Source organism: Hemiscyllium ocellatum, chromosome 20 (assembly GCF_020745735.1).
Source record: "Hemiscyllium ocellatum isolate sHemOce1 chromosome 20, sHemOce1.pat.X.cur, whole genome shotgun sequence".
NCBI lineage: Eukaryota > Metazoa > Chordata > Chondrichthyes > Orectolobiformes > Hemiscylliidae > Hemiscyllium > Hemiscyllium ocellatum.
Window position 1 is genome coordinate 23,554,683 of NC_083420.1, and position 25,224 is coordinate 23,579,906.

At 40.8% G+C, this 25,224-nt stretch overlaps 1 protein-coding gene across 6 annotated transcripts; it reads right to left on the reverse strand.

The window, feature by feature from the left end:
* Positions 1-252: 252 nt before the first annotated feature.
* On the reverse strand, positions 253-21,995 carry mfsd13al (major facilitator superfamily domain containing 13a-like). 6 transcript variants are annotated; one of them, XM_060840592.1, is made up of 9 exons: positions 21,917-21,995; positions 19,559-19,742; positions 16,781-16,816; positions 15,060-15,295; positions 9,099-9,818; positions 5,087-5,241; positions 4,787-4,870; positions 2,747-2,890; positions 253-1,675 (listed from the first exon to the last, which is right to left on the reverse strand). In XM_060840592.1, the coding sequence occupies exons 4-9, from the start codon at positions 15,204-15,206 to the stop codon at positions 1,534-1,536; spliced, it is 1,392 nt and encodes a 463-aa protein (XP_060696575.1). In that variant the 5' UTR covers positions 15,207-15,295; positions 16,781-16,816; positions 19,559-19,742; positions 21,917-21,995; the 3' UTR covers positions 253-1,533. The 6 variants fall into 6 exon arrangements, with proteins under 6 accessions (XP_060696575.1, XP_060696576.1, XP_060696579.1 ...); XM_060840593.1 differs by having other exon boundaries at positions 21,886-21,963; XM_060840596.1 differs by lacking the exon at positions 21,917-21,995 and adding an exon at positions 21,755-21,847 and having other exon boundaries at positions 19,631-19,742.
* Between the last annotated feature and the right edge of the window lie 3,229 nt (positions 21,996-25,224).

Sequence of the window (25,224 nt, forward strand, 5' to 3'; positions counted from 1 at the left end):
AATTACACATGAATAATTTGGAGTGTGGGGAAATAGTGACTTTAATTCTCTTTCACTGAAAGCATTTAATTGTGGTGAATTAAGCAACGTCCTGGCTCATATTATCAAACTCACTAGTTACCTACAATTGAACATGGAATATCACAAGGTTAGAATCCCTCAGTTGTTAGTTATAAGTAACATTACGATTTTCTCCAATCTTTTCAACACATAAATCTGTTGCCTTAAATAAAATAACCAACATGGACCACATGAGGTGAAAGAAACAGTTTAATCAGTACATCAAACTAACATGGTTCAGCAAAACACTGCTGCTCACCCAGCCATGTATCTACTTTAACTCATTGTTAATAGCATCAAACTCACTTTTGAGGCACATAGGTAAAACTGGAGTGATTATTAACCTGGACATTCTGAGGTCAGACATGAAAGGGCAACTTATTCTTCCTCAGCTGTATTTGTTTTACCCCAACAGTCCTTTCTACAAACAATTCTTGTTCATTTTACAGCTTTACAAAATAAGTTTTTTAAAAAATACATATCCTATAGAATGTAATTTTAGCAGAAACTTTGATATCTGAAAGACTGAGAATCCCTCAAAGATTGTATCCTTCACACATTATGAGTAGTGTTTACTTAGAAGTAGACATTTGGCACAACGTAGGATCCAATATATCAAACCTGAATTTAGGAAGCTCCAGCAAAATGTATTGTAGAAAAAGCAGCTCTTTGCATCCAAATGAGTGGAGGTGGTCTGGGTCAGAATCATATCAAGGCAGAGTTTATACATAATATCTTATAGAGCACATGGAATGATTTGTCTGCTGTCTCACTTTCTTAAGTACATGAAGCCCTCCCAATTCAGAGGTCAAGTTCTTTATATGGTCACTTCCAATTCGTTATACTCTGTGGGAGTACCAATAAAAACATCATACACTAAAACCGTATTCATCAATACATGACACTTTCTATTTCCTTGGATAAGCCAAGATCAACGACATTCAAGAAGCACACCAACAAAGTTTAGTTGCTCTAGGCCCAATTATTATCTGATCAGCTGGCAGTGACAGCAGTGTGTAGTGTACTATCCACAAGATACACTACAGAAAAATACCAAGGCTTCAACAGAACTTTTCAAACTAACCACCCATACCATGGAGAACAAGGGCAGCAAACACATGAGAACACAATTATATCTAAGTTCAGCTCTCTGATTTGGACATATCACCATTCCTTCATTGTCACGAGGAAAATGCCTGGATTTTCCTTCCTAACACTACGGGTGTATCTACACCACACTGACCACAGAGTTTAGGAACACAGCCAACCACCAACTTCAAGGACAATGCAAGATAGGGAAGTAAATTATTTTTGTCAGGAACATGTACATCCCATAAATGAAATAAAAACATCCCACCACCTCTCTGAATAACAGTAGCATCTAACAGTATCATTCCCAGCATGAAAGATTGCCTTGAAGCTTTTAAAATCTCATTTATCTCACTATGGTCCCTCACACTGGAGTGCTGGTTTTCAGGATTCTACATATTTTGCAAAGTCAGTGTGACTATCCCGGATGGAATATGGGGTCCATGCAAGAATCTGCAGAAAAGCAATGCACATTGGAGTCAGGCAGACCAGGTAAAACATGGCCCCATGTAGATCCTGCAGAACACTGTGAAGGAAAACAACAAAGTTCAGTATTGAATTTTTAATGCACATGAATAGCTTACATTTATACAGTACATTTAACATACTAAAACCACCCAAGAAATAATCAGGCAAAAACTAACAAGGATTCAAAAAGGAAAATTAGGTGACTAGAGAGCTTTGTGCAAGGAGTAGGTTTTCAGTAGCAAAGACAAGGTGTCAAGACAAGTGAAGGAATGGAAGAATGTAAATGCTTTGGAGATAATTCAGAGACCATTTACTAGACAAATACCTGGAACAGAATGGGAGGAAAGGTTAGACAAACTAGACTTGTATCCACTAGAGCTTAAGAGGAAGAGGCAACTTGTTTGAAATATATAAAGTCACAAAGGGGTCTTGACAGGAAGATATCCAGAACTAGGGTTTACTGTTTAAAAATCAGGGGTTGCCATTTAAAACAGAGATTCTGAAAATTTTCTCTGAGTCTTTCAAACTCTCTCCCTGAATAAAAAAGTGGTGGAAGCAGAATCCTTGAATGTTTTAAGGCCAAGGTAGATTTGCAAAGGTTATCAAGGATAGATGGGAATATGGGTTTGAGGTTGCAATTAGATCAGCCATGATCTTACTGAATGGTGGAACAGGCTTGAGGGGTGAATGGCCCGCACCTGATCGGTGTGTTGCTAATGATGGAATGAAGGAAGAATTACTGTGGACAGACAAGAGGCCAGAACTGAAAGGTTATATGAGAGGTTATAGATAATTTGAAAATAAAGATGGAATTCTTTATGGCACTTGACTTCCAGTGCTGTTACTAAGAAATTAGGTATTGAGAAAGTAGAAAAATATTGCCCTGATGAGAAATGTACAAGTGGTGTCAAGAGATGAAGCAACAATTAACTTGATAATAATGGAAACATTGGAAATAATTGCCTCAACTTGCTACCTGCCCATTCATTAAGTCAGATAGTGGATGCAATCTTGATGAAATAAAGGGTAAAAACCTGATACTTAAGAATAACGTTTTACAAATGGAGACCATCAAAAATTGAAGCTTTTAACAATAACCATAGTATTTCTGTTTCTTACACATGCTTACCTTTGCTGTGAAAGTGCAAAGTTGTCTTTCAGCTTTTCATAGTCAAACTGGTTAAGAATGGTCACAACCAGCATTGGAGCCAGTGACTGCGCTGGTTTAGTAAACAAAGCATTGGTTCCGAATACCATGGATGAAAGTGGAAAGCTAAGATGAAAGAAAGAACAACAATGATTCTATTGAACACAAAATAAACTGTAAAGAGGCTATTGAATGATTTTACTACAGTACATTCAAGATTATATACAAGTGTAAGTAGTTATTGATGTGGAGGGGGGACATAAGTTTCACCTGATCCTTTCATTCTCCAATAACAGCATTTTCAGCAGGGATCAATGAACGTTAAAGGTCATCTTTTCCACAAGGACTACAGAGGAAATGCACCTGTGTCATTGCAGTGCCTCTGATACAACTGCCACTAATGCCTGCATCAAAGAATAGGAGCAATAAATCAAATGATTTCAGATGTTTTAAATGAATGCAACTCCTGGGATCATGATTCACTCACTGCCACACACCAAATTCTTGTCCACCCTGCTACCAATCCCTCATGGCCTCCCTCCCACTCTGCCTCGCTGCCTCACCATCCCCAGGGGCAAGGCAGTGAGGGGTGGGGAGAAAGTAAACCAGGGAAGTAGCAAGCAGGTACTGATTCAGTGAAGCATCAAGTGAGAGAGTGGGGCACCAAAGACAGAAAAATGGGGATGGGTACCCAAGCTGAGTTGTCAGTGAAGTCCTGGTGGTGAGGGTTCCTTGGGTCTCACTGTGCGAGCACTTATGGGCAGAGTTGGCATCAACTTCCAGCTCGAGGTATATGCCAATGCCATCAGCAACTCTGATCTCCTCTGCTTGTATGTTGACAGGAGATGCATAATTTCCACAATTGTATTGATAAGGCTTTAGTTAACATAGATAAAGTCTAAGGTCAGCTGTGATATCATTGTGGGCTCAGCAGACAGGTGTTAGTGTTCTAACAAAAGGTTGGGACCTGTAAAACTCTAAGCACCGTGCTCGTAACAGTAATGTTGGACTTGAAAAAAAACTCCAAACCAGATCAATAAGGGTTGAGTGGACACAACAATGAGCAATTTAAGCAAAGTGGAAAAATACATGAAAATTGACCTGTGTAAAACAAAACAGTCCATTTTGACTAGGGGTTAACTGCATAATCTTAATTGTGCGTGGGAACCATTCTTTTATGTAGTTAACACAGAGCCACCTGCAGATGTTTTCAACTTGTTTTCAGCACAATGTAATGGCTAGAAAAACATGAAATGGCGATACAGCACGTAACCAGTTTATTATTAATATCAGGGACGTGGTTCCACTTGTTGGACTCTCCCCACCAGATGGGGTTTGAGAGACTGGTGCCATAGAATCTGAAATACAGCTCCAAATGCCACCTGTTACCAAAGTCCTCAATGGATAGAAGGCCATGTGAGACGTGCATGTTTGTACTTCAATGTATATTATGTTATTTAATAGATTCACTCATTAGTTTGTACAGGTCTCTGATATATTAACTAATTAAGCTATTAAATTTTGCTTCATATTAAAATGAATATCTCTTATTTCAGCCTCACAATACAGTATCCTTACCACGATGTCACAAATAAACATGGTTTATAGATACTCAGATGTTTAGCCTGAGATTCCATTATTATCCAAGTAACCTATACAAGAATACTAATAAACTGCAGCTTCAATGAAGTACAGCAGGAATTCAGTATTAAATAAATTCAATTAGATATCTGAATTTGGCCGGATTTAAGATTCTGAAATACGTCTTATTTAATAAAAAAACAGAAATCTGAATTATTCAATAATACAAATGAAATTGCTTTATATTCAGAATAAAAATGTTTTAGAGACTTGACCAACAAGAATATAAAAATTTGTAGAATTAGTATCCTTCAGCTCTGAAGTACAATACAGAGACCAAATTTATTCAGGAAAATCAAATGCTATTGGCATTAATGTCAAAAACTGAACAATTGTGACCATTGCACTTAAAGTGAAACAGTGAGCGATAGCCAGTCTTACCTGCGTTTATAATTCTGAAAATCAGCATCAACAATATCAGCCAAGGGCAAGTTAAAGAGACTGAATGTGGCAGTTACCATCACCCTAATAGAGAAAATGGTCACTTGGATTAGATTAGAATGTCCATCTCAAAAATAAAAACAGAAACAACGGTCAGAACAAAGGGCATCTCTCGGCCAAAAACACAATTGCACAAAATCTTGTTTTATAACATTTTGATCCTATTGTACTTTACAAAGTGATAAACAAAGGATAGGAGTTACATGAATATAGATGTAAAACATAAAATTCATTACTTACATGTTTCCGATGAGGAATACACATATCAGATAGTAATGAGTAGGGCCCAATCCCAGCATGACTGCTGCACTCAATAGTTCCACGTAGAAGATATACAAGATGACTTTGTAATAGCCAAACTTACTCAACAGTGATTGGCAACTGAGAATTAAAAGCTGGAGAAGAAATTTATAGCAATTGGGATGAAGTAAATTTCAAAACTTCAGAGCATCCAGCTCTTACTGGTATTGAAGAAATATCATATACAGGTGTCTATATTAAATGCCCAGCCATTCTGGAATTACAAGATTGTGTTTATATCCAACACTATGTTGAAAATTCAAATTATGCAATTAATAAAGTGTACGGGGCGGTGGGGGGGGGGGAATCAATTTTTATTTCTCAGGCCTCCCCACATTCCTTACAGGAAAGGAGAGGTCACCCTGTTGGGAGTTTTCCATAGGCCTCTGAATTGTTCTGTTGATGTACAGGAAAGGATAGCAAAGATGATTCTCGACAGGGTAGTTGTTATGGGGAACTTTAACTTCCTCAATATTGACTGGGAATACTATTGTTCAAGTAGTTTAGATGGGTCAGTTTTTGTTCAATGTGTGCAGGAGGGTTTTCTGACACAGTATGTAGGCAAGCCAACAAGGGAGGATGCCATATTGGATTTGGTACTGGAGAATGAACCTGGGCAGGTATTAGATTTGGAGGTAGGCGAGCACTTTGGCGATAGTGACCACAATTTGGTTATGTTTACAATAGTAATGGGCAGGGATAGGTATATACTGCAGGGAAAGAGGTATAACTGGGGGAAAGGCAATTATGATGTGATTAGGCAAGATTTAGGATGCATAGGATGGCGAAGGAAACTGCAGGGGATAGACACACTTGAAATGTGGAGCTTATTCAAGGAACAGCTACTGCAGGTCCTTGATAAATATATACCCATCAGGCAGTGAGGTAGTTGTCGACAGAGGGAGCCATGGTTCACAAAAGAAGTTGAAGCTCTTGTCACGAGGAAGGCGGCGGCTTATGTGAGGCTCAGTTAGGGGGCTTGAGAGTTATAAGTTAGCCATAAAAGATTAGATTAGATTACTTACAGTGTGGAAACAGGCCCTTCGGCCCAACAAGTCCACACCGACCCGCCGAAGCGCAACCCACCCATACCCCTACATATACACCTTACCTAACACTACGGGCAATTTAGCATGGCCAATTCACCTGACCCGCACATCTTTGGACTGTGGGAGGAAACCGGAGCACCCGGAGTAAACCCACGCAGACACGGGGAGAACATGCAAACTCCACACAGTCAGTCGCCTGAGGCAGGAATTGAACCCGGGTCCCTGGCGCTGTGAGGCAGCAGTGCTAACCACTGTGCCACCGTGCCGCCCTAAAGAGATCTAAAGAGAGGGCTAAGAAGAGCCAGGAGGGGACATGAGAATTTGTTGGAGATAGGATCAAGGAAGACCCTAAGGCTTTCTATAGGTATACAAAAGAATGACTAGAGTAAGATTAGGGCCAATCAAAGACAGGAGTGGGAAGTTGTATGTGGAAACTGAAGACATAGGAGAAGTGCTTAATGAATACTTTTCATCAGTATTCACATTGGAAAAGGACAATGTTAGCAAGAATATGGAGATACAGGCTACAAGATTAGATGGGATTGTGGTTGACAAAGAGGAGGTTTTAGCTATTTTGAAAGATCTGAAAATAGATAAGACCCCTGAACTGGATGAGATTTATCCTTTGACTCTCTGGGAGGTCAGGGAGGAGATTGCAGAGCCTTTGGCTTTGATCTTTAAGTCTTCATTGTCTACAGGAATAGTGCCAGAAGACTGGAGGATATCCAATGTTGTTCCCTTGTTTATGAAGGGGAGTTGGGACAACCCTGGTAATTATAAGCCAGTAAGCCTCACTTCAGTTATGAGTAAGGTGTTGAAAAAGGTTATAAGAGATATGATTTATAATCATCTGAACAGAATAATATGTCAAAAATGGTTTTGTGAAGGGTGGTTTGTGCCTAACTAACTTTTTTGAGTTCTTCAAGAAGGTGACAGAACAGGTGGATGAGGGTAAAGTGGTCGATGTGGTGTATATGGACTTTAGTAAGGCTTTTGATAAGGTTCCAAACGGTAGGCTATTGCACAAAATATAGAGTTTTGGAACTGAAGGTGATTGAGCAGTTTGGACCACAAATTGACAAGATAAAAGACAGCGTGGTGGTTAATAGGAAATATTCATCTTCGAGCTCAGTTTCCAGTGGTGTGCCGCAAGGATCTGTTTTGGGGCCACTGCTGTTTGTCATTTTTATCAATGATCTGGATGTGCGCATAGAAGGATGGGTTAGTAAATTTGCGGATGACACTAAGGTAAGCAGAGTTATGGATAGCGCCGAAGGATGTTATGGGTTACAGAGGGACATAGATAAGATGCAGAGCTGGGTTGAGAAGTGGCAAATTGAGTTTAATGTGGAAAACTGTGAGGTGGTTCACTTCAGAAGAAATAACAGGAATGCAGAATACTGGGCTAATGGTAAAATTCTTGGCAGTATAGATGAACAGAGAGATCTCAGTGTCCAGGTGAATAAATCCCTGAAAGTTGCCACCCAGGTTAACAGGATTGTTAAGAAGGCATATGGTGTGTTGGTGTTTAATGGTAGGGGGAATTGATTTTCAGAGCCATGAGGTCATGCTTCAGCTGAAGAAGACACTGGTAAGGCCGCACCTGGAGTATTGCATACAGTTCTGGTCACCGCATTATAGGAAGGATGTGGAAGCTTTGGAAAGAGTTCAGAGGAGATATACTAGGATGTTGCATGGTATGGAAGGACGTTGCTCACTGGATGCTGCCTGAACTGCTGTGCATTTCCAGCACCACTAATCCAGAATCTGGTTTCCAGCATCTGCAGTCCATTGTTTTTACCTTATGAGGAAAGGCTGAGGGAACTGAGGCTGTTTTCATTGGAAGCGGTGGTTGAGAAGTGACTTAATTGAGACGTATAATAATCAGCGGGTTAGATAGATTGGACAATGAGAGCCTTTTCCCTCAGATGGTGAAGGCTAACACGAGGGAATGTAGCATTAAATTGAGGAGTGATAGATTTAAGATAGATATCAGGAGTAGTTTCTTTACTCAGTAGTAGAGGCATGGAACGGCCTGCCTGCAACAATAGTAGACTCACCGATGTTAAGGGCTTTTAAATATGCATTGGATATAGATATGGATAATAATGGACATCTAACAATGGTTAGATGGGCATCAGATTAATTTCACAGATCTGCGCAACATCGAGAGCCGAAGGGCCTGTACTGTGCTGTAACATTCTACATTGCTTATTGGCAAATTCAGTTACACTGCACTCTTGTGACATACCCTGGCACATTTGCCACATTAAAGGTGCGGAGTTCATAGAAACCAAGACCTCTCTGTTAAAGGTACTGAATTTTGGTAAGCTTCAACTAATTACTTTAGTTGAATTCAGTTCAGAAAGGATGGGAGAAATAAGGAAGCAGGATGGCCAAGATTCCCCCTCATGGTGATTAACTACCGACCTCGGGTGAATATTGCTTTCGGACATAACCAGGGTTAACCAATGCCCTCTTAACTCAGTGGATAAATTGCTTTCCAACACTAATTTTATTCTGACTCACTGACTGGTGGAAGGCCAATTTTACACACAGTCAATGGAACACATTGACTTCAGGAAGCCAAGTGGGACAGGGAATAAATCCAATCTTGCCAGTTTCCTGATTATGGACTTCCTACCTGGCAAATTTGAGTAAAAGTACTTCTCTTCAAGAAACCAGGGTAGGTGAATGGGTGGATAAGATATTTTGGTGCGTCAGCCCTTCAAGTGACTTGCTCGCGCGCACACACACACACACACACGCGCACACCCACACACAAACTGTATGAAAGATCCTTTTCAGAGGAAAGGGGCAAGGAGACAAAATTGGAGAGAGTATGAAGAAGGGAACATGCAGACATCATAGAAAACATTTTCTACTGGTATTCCTCCAATTACCTGGGGACAGATGAATCCAGCTCCATACATTATGCTCTTTACAAAATCTGGAAGCAGATATTGTGGAATCAGATGATCTGCAAAGATCAGCATAAAATTGTTCAGGAATGCCAGATAGAAAACCTGGCAAAAGTTCATGATTACAAAAAGCACAAAGTCCTTTTGTGTGATGATTTGTTTGGTCAGATGGAATACCGAGGTCCAGGACAGATTGGGGACATTCTCCACATTGTTCTTCTCCACTTGCTCATAATGGGTGATACAACGTAATCCAGTGTAGTACATGCAACAAAAAGCCAGTACAGCAATACACAGGGCAAATAACTGGAAGTTGAAAAGATTTTTCATGTTATCTGATAGGAGGCCACAGAAAAGGACACTTGAAGATCCAATCAACAAGGCCACTTGGTTATATTTGATGAGTTGCAATCGATTCTCGTGCTTGGTTGAGATCTCAGCAAAGAGGGCACATTGCGCCAAGAGGACAAATGTCAACATCCCATCATAGGCACAAAGAGCAATGACTAGGTGCAGTCCACACAACCAGTCACCCTCCTGATAGTCACGCCATGGGAACCACGGCAGCAGGAAGGCAATGGCATAAAGTGGAGCACCGTACAGAATGGAGAGACGCCTCTTGGCACAACAGGAAAAATTGGCATTATCTTGAAAATAACCAAAGAGCGGATCATTTAAAGCATTCCAAAGCATGAAGACAACCTAAAAAGAAAAAAAACCACTTCAGTCACAAGTCATGATCTGGAATTGCTGCCCAAAGTAATATTAGCCTTTAGATGACTTACAATGCGGAAACAGGCCCTTCAGCCCAAGTCCATACCGACCCGCCAAAGAACAACCCACCCAAACCCATTCCCCTACATTTACCCCTTCCCCTAACACTACGGGCAATTTAGCATGGCCATTTCATCTAACCTGCACATTTGTGGACTGTGGAAGGAAACCGGAGCACCCGGAGCAAACCCACACAGACACAGGGAGAATGTGCAAACTCCACACAGACAGTTGCCTGAGGTGGGAATTGAATCTGGGTATCTGGTGCTGTGAGGCAGCAGTACTAACCACTGTACCACCATGCCACCATAGTGCAAGCAAATTCAACAATAAAGATCAAAAATAGGGAACTTGTTGATTAGGAGGATTCTGGGTAATCCAAGATGAAGGACGGGAAAAATTTCAGACTGAAACAGGTTGCTCCTTTTTTTTTGAGGTATTTTAGGTGTTGGAGGTGATTTCCTTGAATTACAAGAGCAACAATTACTGTTTTATATGTCTACATTGTCTTGGAACTTTTGAGAAAAAAAATTTCAAAAAACAACACTTTTAAAAGGGAGAGGTACAGACAAAGGCAGCACATGGTGAAGTCAGTGCAGGAGAGACACAGAGACACAAAGAAACCCACACTGCTAACTGACACAGCAGTGAATCTGCACAGTTACTGCCTTTGCTGTTTTGAATTCATGTATTGTCAGACATTGGAGTGCATCTGGGAAAATTAACAAAATGTGAAATTCACAACTAACCTTGGAGGAACCGGTTTGAGAGAGGTCACAGCACAGAAATAGATAAGTGAATATTTTTAAATGTGGCATTACAGTAAGTCTGCAGTAGTGGGTAGAGTGGGTTCTTTCTTGATTATATGTTTTATTGAGATACGTCTCTTGATTAAACTTAAAAATAAGCCAAAAGCATTAAGTTAGCCTGAAGCAGTGTTTTGTAGAGGAATAAGACAGTGCTACTTTCTGGGTCTGTAGACTGGAAGAAGCAAAAATGGCCTTTAGTAGAGTGATATGCTCTTCTTGTCAGATGTGGGAGTTTAGAGAGTGTTACTGAGGATTATATCTGCAATAAATGCCATTGGTTGAGAATCCAATCAGATCAAATGGATCAGTTGGAGAGACAGTTAGCATCAATAAAGAATTTATAAGAGCAAGGGGATGTGATGGATGGTAGTTATAGGAAGGAAAAAAAGTTAGAAATACAGTCACATAGATGGGTTGACTCCAGGAAAGGTGAGAGGGGTAGGCAGGTAGTGCAGGAGTCTTCTGTGGCTATCCCCATTTCAAACAAGTAGGGAGATAGTGAGGAAAGAGATTAATTCAAGACTGGTACAGTTGATAAATGAGGTGAATCAAACAGTCAGGGACAAAGCACAGAACAAGGTAGGACTGATAAATTCAACTGCATTTATTTCAATGCAAGGGGCCTAACAGGGAAAGCAGATGAACTCAGGGCATGGTTAGGAACTTGGGACTGGGATATCATAGCAATTGTAGAATCTTGGCTCGGGGATGGACAAGACTGGCAGCTTAATGTTCCAGGATACAAATGCTACAGGAAGAACAGAAAGGGAGGCAAGAGAGGAGAGGGAATTTTGATAAAGGATAGAATTACATCTGTACCGAGGGAGGATATTCCCAGAAATACACCCAGAGAAGTTATTTGGGTGGAAGTGAGAAATAAGAAAGGGATGATTACCTTATTGGGATTGTATTATAGACGCTTAATAGTTACAGAGAAATTGAGAAACAGATTTGTAATGAGATGTCAGTTATCATAAGAATAATAGGGTAGTTATGATAGGGGATTTTAATTTTCCAAACATAGACTGGGACAGCCATAGTGTAGATGGAGAGGAATTTGTTAAGTGTGTACGAGAAAATTTTCTGATTCAGTATGTGGGTGTACCTACTAAAGAAGATGCAAAATTTGATCTACTCTTGGGAAATAAGGTAGGGCAGGTGACTGAGATGTCAGTGGGTAAGCACTTTGGGGCCAGCGACCATAATTCTATTAGTTTTAAAATAGTGATGGAAAAGTATAGACCAGATCTAAAAGTTGAAGTTCTAAATTGGAGGAAGGTCAATTTGACAGTATTAGGCAAGAACTTTTAAAAGAACTTTGCTACCTTCCCCCCGGCCCACCCCCACCTCCCCATTTATCTCTCCACCCTCGAGGCTTCCTGCCTCTATTCCTGATGAAGGGCTTTTGCCTGAAATGTCGATTCTCCTGCTCCTTGAATGCTGCCTGACCTGCTGTGCTTTTCTAGCACCACTCTGATCTAAACTAAGAACTTTTAAAAGCTGATTGCAGGCAGACGTTCACAGGTAAAGGGACGGCTGGAAAATGGGAAGCCTTCAGAAATGAGTGCAGAGAAAGTATATTCCTGTCAGGGTGAAAGGGAAGGCTGGTAGGTATAGGGAATGCTGGATGACTAAAAACTAATTGAGGGTTTGGTTAAGAAAAAGAAGCAAACACATGTCAGGTATAGACAGGATAGATCAATGAATCCTGCGGGAAGCTAGGGAAGGGATTGCTGAGATATTTGTATCAGAGAGTCACAGGTGAGGTGCCAGAAGACAGGAGGTTGACTAATGTAGTGCCACTGTTTAAGAATGGTGGTAAGGACAAGCCAGGGAACTATAGATCGGTGAGGCATAAGTGAGGACTGCAGATGCTGGAAATCAGAGTCTAGATTAGTGTGGTGCTGGAAAAGCACAGCAGGTCAGGCAGCATCCGAGGAAGAGCTTTTGCCTGAAACATCGATTTTCCTGCTCCTTGGATCTAGACTATAGACCGGTGGGCCTGACGTCAATGGTGGGCAAGTTGTTGGAGAGAATCCTGAGGGATAGGATGTACATGTATTTGGAAAGGCAAGGACTGATTAGGGATAGTCAATATGGCTTTATGCGTAGGAAATCATGTCTCACAAACTTGGTTGAGTTTTTTTGAAGAACTAACTAGGAGGATTGATGAGGGCAGAATGGTAGACATGATCTGAATGGACTTCAGTAAGGCGTTCGACAAGGTTCCCCATAGGAGGCTGGTTTGCAAGGTTAGAACATAGAAAAGTACAGCACAGAACAGGCTCTTCGGCCCACAATGTTAAATCTCATGAAATCCAGGGAGAACTAGCCATTTGGATACAGAACTGGCTCAAAGGTAGAAAAAAAAGGGTGGTGGTGGAGGCCTGTGAGCAGTGGAGTGCCACAAGGATCGGTGCTGGGTCCATTACGTTTCGTCATTTATATAAATGATTTAGATGTGAGTTTAAGAGGGATAGTAAGTAAGTTTTCTGATGACACCAAAATTGGAGGTGTAGTGGACAGTGAAGAAGGTTACCTCAGATTGCAATGGGATCTTGATCAGTTGAGCCAATGGGCTGAGAAGTGGCAGATGGAGATTAATCTAGATAAACGCGAAGTGCTGCATTTTGGGAAAGTTAATCTTAGCAGGACTTATGCACTTAATGGTAAGGTCCTCAGGAGTGTTGCTGAACAAAGAGACCTTGGAGTACAGGTTCAGAGCTCCTTGAAAGTTGAGTTGCAGGTAGATAGGATAGTGAAGGAAGGAAGGACGTTGTGAAATGTGAAAGGGTTCAGAAAAGATTTACAGGGATGTTGCCATGTTGGAGGATTTGAGCTACAGGGAGAGGGTGAATAGGCTGAAACTGTTTTCTCTTTGGAGGCTGAGGGGTGGCCTTATAGAGATTTATAAAATCATGAGGGGCATGGATAGGATAAATAGACAAAGTCTCTTCCCTGGGGTGGGGGAAGTCCAGAACTAGATGGCATAGGCTTAGGGTGAGAGGGAAAAGATATAAAAGAGACCTAAGGGGCAACTTTTTCACGCAGAGGATGGCAGATGTATGGAATGGGCTGCCAGAGGATGTGGTGGAGGCTGGTACAATTGCAACATTTAGAAGGCATCTGGATGGGTATATGAATAGGAAGGGTTTGGAGGGAAATGGGCCGGGTGCTGGCAGGTGGGACTGAATTGGGTTGGAATATCTGGTTGGCATGCATGCGTTGGACCAAAGGGTCTGTTACCGTGCTGTACATCTCTATGATTATTTGAAAGAAAGTTTGCAGGACTCTAGGGAAAGGACAGTGATACTAATTAGATAGCACTTCCAAAAAAAAAGCATAGGTAGAAAGGGCAAAAAGACCTCTTGATTCAATGGTCATAGTACTTATCAGTAGCTCATGAATGTATCTGATTATAATCCACCCACTATGACAAATGTTTGATGGCCTTTGTCATCACTACTTTTCAACATTGTAACATATCTTAATATTTCCATGTTCATCACTTGTATCCCTAGTAAGTTTTGTGTATGAAACCAGTTTGACCAGATGCTAAATTCCTAGTTCCTTTTGCACACGGCCAGTTTGCAAAGCTGCTCTCAGCCCCTTGTCAACACCATCTAGAGCCAAATGCAAGGTCACTAGAATGGTACAGGGTGCCTGATAGTTTTTCCTCTCTTTCTGTGAATCATTCAATACATCCAACCAATTACATGATCTGAAAAGGTGGTTATTGCTTAGGAAATAGCCACCACAATCTGACAGGCAACACTCAAAGTACTGAGAAAGTGTATAAGGTATAAGCAGGTAGATTTAAGTTTTGAGTTTTGTGAACCAAGAGGTTCAGCCGAGTATGACTCAGATCAGATAAGAACTTGCAGTTAACAATGGGGTGCAGGAAGCAAGGGTAATGAGATAACAAGATGAAAAAGCATTCATTATGTAGAACCATTTAACAATTGGAATTTGACTACTCCCCTATAGTTACAAAAATGGATTTGCAACAGATTTGACCATTAAGAGATGATTTGCATTACAATGTTTTTGGAGGTGGGGTGGTTCACTGCATTGTGTCTTGAGTGGCATGCCTCTGTGAGGGAATGGCCTCACTTTGACTCGACTTGTCATGCCTGTGAAGAGGGTTAAAGGGAGTCACACAGCTTGTACTGTACTGGGCTTAATAAATGTGGTTGCTTATTCACAGAGGTTGGTATGTTTACGGTTGTATCAAGGTGTGTAAGAACCTCAGGAGTAAAGGAACTTTAAACAGTACATTTTAACATTAAACCGAAGTGTTGCAATTCCTTAAATATAATACTTTTAAAAATGGAAACATATCAGAAAACATGCAACTCACTTGTGCCTGGTGAAACATTCCTTCAGAAATTCTATACCGATTCAAAAAGAGCTTCACATAATAGAAATTAAACATGTTGCTCATTAAGGTAGATCCAAGTGTTGTCATAGAATAGGCAAAAGCTTTCTGCTGTATCCCCAGCTTCATTCTTATAGCGACAGGATTCACTACTGCTGATGAAAATGTTTCTTGTCAGCACTTTCTCATCCACTTGTGTAAATACAAACGAATCAGTTCTTGGGGGGAAAAGAAACCTGCATTTATGTACAATGTTTATCAAAATAAAGAAACATCCTTTCCACACCCACCCATCAAGTCCCTTGAGGATCTTGTATGTCTCAATTAAGTTCCTCTGACTTTTTAAGCTCCAGAGGATTCAGGCTTAGCCTGTCTAGCCTTTCCTCATAAGACAATCTGCACATTCCAGTTAATCGTCGGGTAAACCTCCTCTTAACGATCTCCAATGCATTAATATCCTTCTATAAGTAGTGACTAGTACTTCAGATAAGATTTTACCAATGCCCTATATAACTGAAGCATAACTTCCCTGTTTTTGCATTCAATTCCTCTCGCAATAAAACATAACCCATTAGGTTTCCTGATTACTTGCTGTACTTACTAACCTTCTGCGATTCATACACTAGATTGCTCAGATCTCTGCATCTCAGTTCTGCAACCTCTCACCATTTAGATAATATTCTTTCTGCCAAAATTGACAATTCCACACTTTTTCACATTATACTCCATTTGCCAGATGCTTGCCCACTCACCATCCGTATCTCTTCGGAGACTCTATCTTTGTTGCATCAACAAATTTAGCTAGAATACCTATGATCTCTTCACATTGATAATAAACTGTAAAGGGTTGAGGCACCAGCACCAACCCGTGGCACACCGCCAGCCTGAAAAACACTCCCTCTTTCTACTCTGCTTCCTGTCAGCCACCAATCTTCCATCCGTGCTGACATGTTATTCTTAGAACCATGAGTTTTTACTTCCCTTTGATGTGATACCTTACCAAATACCTTCTAGAAATCCAAGTATAAAGCAGTCACTGGTTCCCCTTTATCTACAGAAGTTACTTGAAAAAAAAACTCCAAAAATTAGTGAAACTAGATTTCAATGGTGGTTCCACCTGATTGCCTTAAACATACCCAAGTGCCCTATTATAAATTCTTTAATAATAGAGACTAACAGCTGTTAAGCTAACCGACCTGTCATTTCCTGCTTTCTACCACTCTCCCCTCTTGTAAAAAAGGTGTTCTTTCAGTTATTTTCAAATCTAAAGGAACGTTCCCCAAATCTAATGAATTTCAGGAAACCAATACATCGACTAGCTCACTAGCTACTTCTTTTAAGGCCCCAGCATCCGGGGATTGTCCCAACAATTTACTCAGTACTACTTCCCCTGGAAATTGTAATTTTCTTAGTTCCTCCCTCCCTTTCAACTCCTGATTTATAGCAATTTCCAGGTTATTACTTGTACCCTCTCTAATGAGGATATCTGTTTAACTGGTCAGCCATCTTTTTATCCTCCATTTCCCAGATCAATTTTCTATAGGACTAATACTTGTTTTGTTAAAATTTTTTTTTAAAATGGCTGAAGAAATTCTTCCTATCTTTTTATATTTGTCTAACTTTCTCTCAATCTTCCAGTATAATATACAGATGATAAATCTTTACTTTCTGCTTTGGAAAAGTAAACTTTGACTTTTACTCACCACGTACTTAAATGATCCTCATTTTCTTTCAAAATTCTTGAAGGGAACAAAAATTAAGTTAGCTTTAATTCCAATAAATTAAAATGAAAGCTTAAACAAGCATACGGTAACATTCCTGATATTATGTAGCATGGTCTAAAGGAATGCCCAAGACCTAATGGATGTATCAATGAAAAATTGATTGGATGTCAATTAGTTGTATGAATATTAGGAATTACATATCAGTGGTGAATATTTTATGGTGTGTGGTCAACCCAAATAAAGCTCTCACTAAAATCGTTGACTGTTTAAATACAGCTATTTTCTCTTCTGTAGCATTGATGGCAGATGATGATTGAGTCAAAATGTGAAGTTTTGGAGCATCATTACCCATTCAACCAGTGAAAGAATTAAGTCACAGTATGGACCTAGGTTACTTAGAGTTGCAGAGTCATTGAGATGGACAGCACAGAAACAAACCTCTTGGTCCAATTCATTCATGCCAAACAAAATATGGCCATAAACTTTTGTTATCATACAGAAACAGAAATAAGAACTTTTTAAAATTAGAACCTGATTACTTAAAGACCAGTGAAAGCTTGGACAAACATTAACATTTTTTCATGGATAAAGTTTATTGAAGTGATGATTTATTGACAGCTTGAGGTATGGTCAGATTTTGACAAATTTATGAAGTCTAGGATAGTAACATGGAAGAGTACACAACAGAATGTATGCAAGATTGCAGAATTTTAATTTGGAATTTTCCCAGTCTCTTCTCATATTTAAGTTATTTGACTGCCAAGGTATGGACAGAGTTCCAGTTTTAATGGGAGTTCAAATCTGCAGACAAATATATACTGTCACAATAAATGTTGACAGCAATTGAAAACAAAAAAACTCCTAGGAAAGCATTCCTTTCCAGCAGCACTCAGCACAAAGGGAGCACTTGACAATATGAAGGAAAATGGATGATACAATGTTCACAAATTAGCAACAGTACAGAAAAAGGTCACAGACAACAGTATGAAAGGTGAACTGTAACGAAGAGAGATAATGGATAGAAATGCTGTTAATCATTTTCAGAATCAAAGAGAACTTAGGACTTACAACAAGACAATAAACCCAAGAAATGCACAGCGTCTAATAAAATCAATGCTTCAGGTGTGATTCAAAGTACATTATACCGTGAACCATATCAAATAAACAAGAGACAAAAGATAACAGACATAAATGAGACTCCAAGCAGTTTCAGCCCAGTTAGGAACATGGTGGCAGAGTTTGTGCAGCATTAGACAGTGGATACATGTCTATAGTGTATGGATTAAAATGGTATCTGCATTCACTGAGCAATAAGGACCAGGACAAAAGGTAAGGAATTTGAAGGTTCCACCAGTTTCAAATTTGGAGAGAAGACTAAAATCTTTGGAAAGACGAGTTGTTCCTTGAAAGATAGCCAGAATCAATAATTTTGTTAGCTTAAGCGTGATGTTCAGTGAAATACCATTGTTATCAAGCAGGCCATTGATGAAGAAAGCACAGGTGAAACTGGATATGGAAAAAAATGATCAAGCTATTGTAATTTTAAAGCCTGAATTGAATTACACAATCTGGACACTACTGCATTCCTTAAATGAAAAGAACAGAAAACCTCTCCATGCAAACTTTGCAGGGAGATGTTGGGTTTGATTTAATTAGGGAAATGAGGAGAACTGGTTTCAATATCTATGAACTTACTACCAAATACAATCAAATAGAGGATCATTTTGGATTCAGTCTGAAATGACAACAGTCACCATGGTTTGGAGATGCCTGTGTTGGACTGGGGTGTACAAAGTTAAAACTCACACAACACCAGGTTATAATCCAATAGGTTTATTTGGAAGCACTTGCTTTCAGAGCACTGCTCTTTCATCAGGTGATCGTGGAGAATAAGATTGTAAGACACAATTTATAGCAAAAGTTTACAGTGTGATGTAACTGAAGTATATCGAAAAAGACCCAGATTGTTTAAGTCTCTCATCTTTTAGAAAGACCATGTTGGTTTCAGTTCTTTCATGTGTAAATCACAAAACATTTTAAAGTGCACTTTAACAATTGGTGTCATGTCGGCCCAGATAAGGTATTAAAGATGTTAACTCCCTGTGAGGCTGTCTGTGTAATAATGATATGCTGATTCTAATCTATAAAACTGATTTACAGAATCTTACATGGATTCATGCTCGAGCTAACTACATGAATTCATGTAAGATTCTGTAAATCAGTTTTTTAGATTAGAATTGGTCTGACTACTGTGGCACAGACAGCCTCACAGGGAGTTAACACCTTCAATACCTTATCTGGGCCGACATGACACCAATTGTTAAAGTGCACTTGAGAATGTAACTTTTTAAAAATGTTTTGCGATTCACACATGAGAGAACTGAAACCAACATGGTTTTTCTAAAAGATGAGAGACTTAAACAATCCGGGTCTTTTTCGATATACTTCAGTTACATCACACTGTAAACTTTTGCTATAAATTGTGTCTCTTACAATCTTATTCTCCACAATCACCTGATGAAGGAGCAGCACTCCAAAAGCTGGTGCTTCCAAATAAACCTATTGGACTATAACCTAGTGTTGTGTGATTTTTAACATTCGCCATGTCACTGAAAGCCAGGCTCAATCAAATGGAGAGTAACCACCTCAGCAGAATGGGACTCAGGCAAACTTCAACAGAAGGCTGGGTGGGGGAAATTTTTTGTTGTGTAAAAAAAAGTTGCAACAGCATGCCACATAAGCAACATTAAGACTTACCTTATCTGTTTGAATTTGTTATGCTAACAAAATAAGCTCTTAGCCGAGGCACTTTACAAAATAATAGCTTACGGCAGAGAAAGTTAGGTCATGCTGTCCAGTGTTTTTCTGCTGCCAACGGATTAATGATACTGCCAGGTATTTCACTCTCTTGGCTGGAGCTCAAGTCATACACGGAGCTTACCTTATAAAAAAAATTTTTTAAAAAAGCATTTTTGATGCACAGTTTAGCATTTTTCTGAAATCACAAACCTTAGTGAGATTTGAACAAATGTATTTGGCAGTTTTGAATTTATTTACCACAGGTCCAGTATCTTTGGACTGGAAGTGGAGCCACATTCATTATAGTTAGCTAGAAATGGCCACTGCAGAGTAACATTTTGAATGCATTACATTCCTTTGCAGGCCATTACTTTAAAGATCAGCAGAGGAGTTTGTTCAAAATCCTTACAACACTTATCACTCAACCAATTGTTTTCACTAACCCTGCCTGGGTCAAATTTCTGGAAATCCCTCTATAACAGCATGTGGATGAACTTGCATCACATGGATGGCAGCAGTTCAATGAGGCAGTCAGAGATGGATAACAAATGCTGGCCTTGCCAGTGACATCTACATCCTGTTTTATAAAAGTCACCAAACCATCACATTCCTGTTTGTGGGATCTCTTGTGCAAATTGGCCATCATTTTTTTAATATTGTATCAATGACCACACTTCAAAAAGGCTGTAAATCACTGAGATATTCTGAAGTCATGAAAGGTACAGTATCATTACAAGTCCTTCCCTAAAAATGTACCCACAATAATACAGTTGATTGTTCTGCTCATCTATGGTACATGCTTTTTGTAATTCTTTATGCAATGGTTATCTGATCTTGTGTTTAACAGTAAAAACCTCCTCTACAAATCCACCACTTGCAAACTATCATTTCAGATAGTAGTGCAAAGGACAAAAATAATGTGTTTTTCTCCATCCTTGATTACTCCTCCATCAACTTGTGAACTGAAACAACAAACCTACATAAAGGTGCTAAAATATGTAGCGATACAACAGCTACATATTTGACCTCTCTCTCCCCAAAGATGCTGCCTGACCGCTTCAGTATTTCCAAAATATTCTCTTATTTCTGTCTGAATTGAATGATAAACTTTGGTCCAGAGATTGGGCAGAACTCATCAGATCCTTGTTCAAAAATGCCATGGCATCTTTTACATTTAAGACAGGCAGAGGACTGGAAGAACACAGCAAGCCAGGCATCACCAGGAAGTGGAGGAGTCAACATTTCTGGTGTAACCTTTCTTCAAGGCTGGGAGTTGGTGTAAGGAGAGCTGCAGATATAGGGGATGATGGGGGCAGGGTGGTGAAGTGGGGGTAGGTGGAGACAGATAGAGAGTATGACCTGGTTTGGTCAATGAGAGGAATGAATCCAGTTGGTGGCAGGGAGGAATGGAAAGAGTGAGGGGGGCACAGGAAGGGAGGTTATTTGAAATTGGAGAACTCAATGTTCAGTCCTCTGGGTTGTATGCTGCTTAAGTGGAAGATGAGGTGTCATTCTTCCCATTTGTGGTATGGTTCACTGTGGCAATGGAAGAGGCCAAGGATGGTCATGTCAGAAAGGGAGTGGTTAGGGGAATTGAAATTGATGCTGTCTGGCTTGCTGTGTTCTTCCAGCCTCTTGCCTGTCTGTAACGTAAAAGATGCCAAGGTATTTTTGAACAAGGATCTAATGAGTTCTCCCCAAATGTCTGGGCCAAAGTTTATCATTCAATTCAAATGGAAATAAGAACAGAAAATGTTGGAAGTACTGAGGACATCAGGCAGCGTCTTTGGAGAGAAAAATCAACATGCTGCTATTGTATCACTACGTATTTTAACATCCTTGTGGGGGTTTGCTGCTTCAGTTCATAAGTCAATACCTCTCCGGGTTCTCCGCTCCACCCTCTCCGGTACGCGGAGGCTTCTCCGTTTCCTGTTATCAACCCTCACGCAGCTCAAGGCAACAGCAATAATGGCATCTTTTCCAGGCACCTGAGGGGCTTGGATAAGACCTTGGTTTAATATCTCTTCATTACGTCTGAACTTCCTCGGTTATGGACTGGAGAGTCCTAGCCTGAATTTTGTATTCCTATCCTGAGTGAACCTTGAATCCACAACCTTGAATCAAAAGGCCACGGTGCCATCCGAAATAAAATACCTCACTGGACAGCAGTTCCAGAGGCAAATAAGGAGCGATGATCACAACGGCCATGGGCCATCAGATCAATAATGCACAAACACTCCCCTACTCCGAGCTTGACTATCGATGCTGGGCCTAGCTCTAGTTACCGAACATTGCAGAAACATTGTATCTTCTTACAGACAGTAGCAGCAGTGTATCCAACAGCGTCGGCATTGACACATCCCGATCTCCAGCCCCGCCCCGCGAGATCGAATGCCAAGCCGGAAGCGCCACGAAACCAGCGACTGCCGCTCTCCCATTGGATAGTATGTAAACGTCACGTGCAACATAGACCAATCGGATAGCCCCCTCCCAGCGTAGCGCTCGCTACAATACCTCACCTGTTTGTGATCACAGAGTAACCTGAAAGCTGTCAGTCAGTGGTCTGTATTGTCCCGAGTGGGTTTTGCTGGGAAATATTCAATTGGCTCTGGTGCTTTACTGATGGTGGTCAGTAGTTTAAAAAGAATACAAGAGTGTCACGATGATTTGGTTGCCTTTTGCTCCGCCATGAATAATTATACTTCTAAGCAAAACAAAATGACAGCACCCATAACCCGAACACACAGCTCTCACTGACCCTCTCACACAATCCCCACTGACCCTCACACACAATCCCCTCTCACCCTCACACAATCCCCACTGACCCTCACACAATCCCCACTGACCCTCACACACAATCCCCACTGACCCTCACACACAATCCCCGCGGACCCTCTCGCACAATCCCCACTGATCCTCACACACAATCCCCTCTCACCCTCACACAAACCCCACTGACTCTCACACAATTTCCGCTGACCTTCACGCACAATCCCTTCTGACCCTTACACAATCCCCTCTGACCCTTACACAATCCCTACTGACCCTCTCACACAATCCCCACTGACCCTCATACACAATTCCCTCTGACCCTCCCACAATCCCAGCGGACCCTCTCGCACAATCCTCACTGATCCTCACGCACAATCCCCTCTCACCCTCACACAATCCCCACTGACCCTTTCACACAAACCCTACTGACTCTCATACAATTCCTGCTGACCTTCACACACAATCCCCTCTGACCCTCACACAATCCCCACTGACCCTCTCACACAATCCCCACTGACCCGCATACAGTCCTCACTGACTATCTCCCACAATCCCTACTGACTCTCACACACAATCCCCACTGACCCTCTCACACAATCGCCACTGACCCTCACACACAATCCCCACTGACCCTCTCACACAATCCCCACTGACCCGCATACAGTCCTCACTGACTATCTCCCACAATCCCTACTGACTCTCTCACACAATCCCCACTGACCCTCACACAATCCCCACTGACCCTCACACACAATCCCCTCTGACCCTCTCACACAATCCCCACTGACCCTCTCACACAATCCCCACTGACCCTCTCACACAATCCCCACTGATCCTCACACACAATCCCCACTGACCCTCACACACAATCCCCACTGACCCGCATACAGTCCTCACTGACTATCTCCCACAATCCCTACTGACTCTCATAACAATCCCAACTGACCCTCTCACACAATCGCCACTGACCCTCTCACACAACCCCCACTGATCCTTATACACAACCTCTACTGACCCTCACACACAATCCCCACTGACCTTCATACAATCCCCACTGACCTTCTCACACAATCCCCACTGACCCTGTCACACAATCCCCACTGACCATCACACAATTCCCACGGACCCTCTCACACAATCCCCACTGACCCTCACGCAATCCCTATGGACCCTCTCACACAAACCCAACTGACCCTCTCACACAGAATCCCCACTGACCCTCTCAGACAGTCCCTACTGACGCTCTCAGACAGTCCTCACTGAGCCTCACACAGCCCCACTGACCCTCTCACACAGAATCTCACACAAAGACCTCAATGTCTTTAACATGCAGTCCCCACACCCATAAACAGACTCTCAAACACGTTCCCCATACACATGCGTAGGCTCTCACATACAATGCATCACACCTATACAGTGCATCACATCTATACAGTGCACCACACCTATGCAGTCACCACAGACCCTCACACAGACCGACACAGTCCCCAAGTCCCTCGTACAAATAGACCCTCACATTATCTCCGTATCTCTCATACTGTGTCGCAAACCTGCTCATACACACAGACAGACAGAGACACATTATAAAGACCACATCTTTTATTTATCTTTACTTGGATCACAAACAGAATGGGAAAATGTATATGTAAACCAATGTGTACTGAAGGAGTTGGTGTACTTTTAAAACTATGCTACTAGTACTCATTGTGATTTGTATTTATGCTATTACTCTGTTTAAGTAGTGAGTGGAAAAGATCTAAAACATAGCACCAGGAAGTGGGTGGAAATAGTTGCAGAGTGAGTGAGTTCCGCTCAGAGACATTTTGTTGATTAGTATGTGCAATCAGTGCCAATTGTAGATGTCAGCAACAGCTCTCTGACTGGCTCCTGGGTAGGTGAACAGCTTGTGTGTTTACGATATTGAAGCTTCCAAGCTGCAGAAAAGTCAAGTTGTCTTTCTGCAGTTAAGTAACCAAAGCTTGGAAGACAACTTGATATTCTCTCCCACCAGCTGCTGTAAGCTATTGCCTCCAACCACAACTAATGTGACAATTGCCCTGTGTCTTAAGAGAAAAAAATGAAAAAAATCAGGAAGTAAGGAGATCAGCAGGTTTGGGAAGTGAAAGGGACACCTTGTTAAATTCTGTGTATTGGTGCTGTTAAACTGTATTTCCTCCAACCATTGCACTCATGTTTGTTTATCTGTATATTTGTTAAGGGATTTAAGAAGAGAGTTAAAGTTTCAGTTATAAGAGTAATATGTGAGAATACATATTTTTGTTTCTTTATGGTTTGAATTGAATTATTGTAATAAATAGTAATTTTAAGTACAGAAACATAGTCTGTGCTTTCTGTCAACTTGGGTCTAAAAATGACTTGGAGGTGATGATGTTGGACTGGGGTGTACAAAATTAAAAATCACACAACACCAGGTTATAGTCCAACAGGTTTATTTGGAAGCACTAGCTTTCGGAGTGACGCTCCTTCATCAGGTGGTTATGGAGTATAAGATCGTAGGACACAGAATTTATAGCAAAAGTTTATAGTGTGATCCAAATGAAATTATATATTGAAAAAGACTTTGATTGTTTCAGTTTGCTAAGACTTAACAAACAATCCAGGTCTTTTTCAATTTATAATTTCAGTTACATCACACTGTAACTTTTGTTATAAATTCTGTATCTTACAATCGTACTCCACAACCACCTGATGAAAGAGCAGCGCTCAGAAAGCTAGTGCTTTCAAATAAACCTGTTGGACTATAACCTGGTGTTGTGTGATTTTTTAACTGGGTCTAAAAAAGACTGGTCAATTGTGGAATTTTGGGCACTTTTAAAATCTTTAACTTTTGG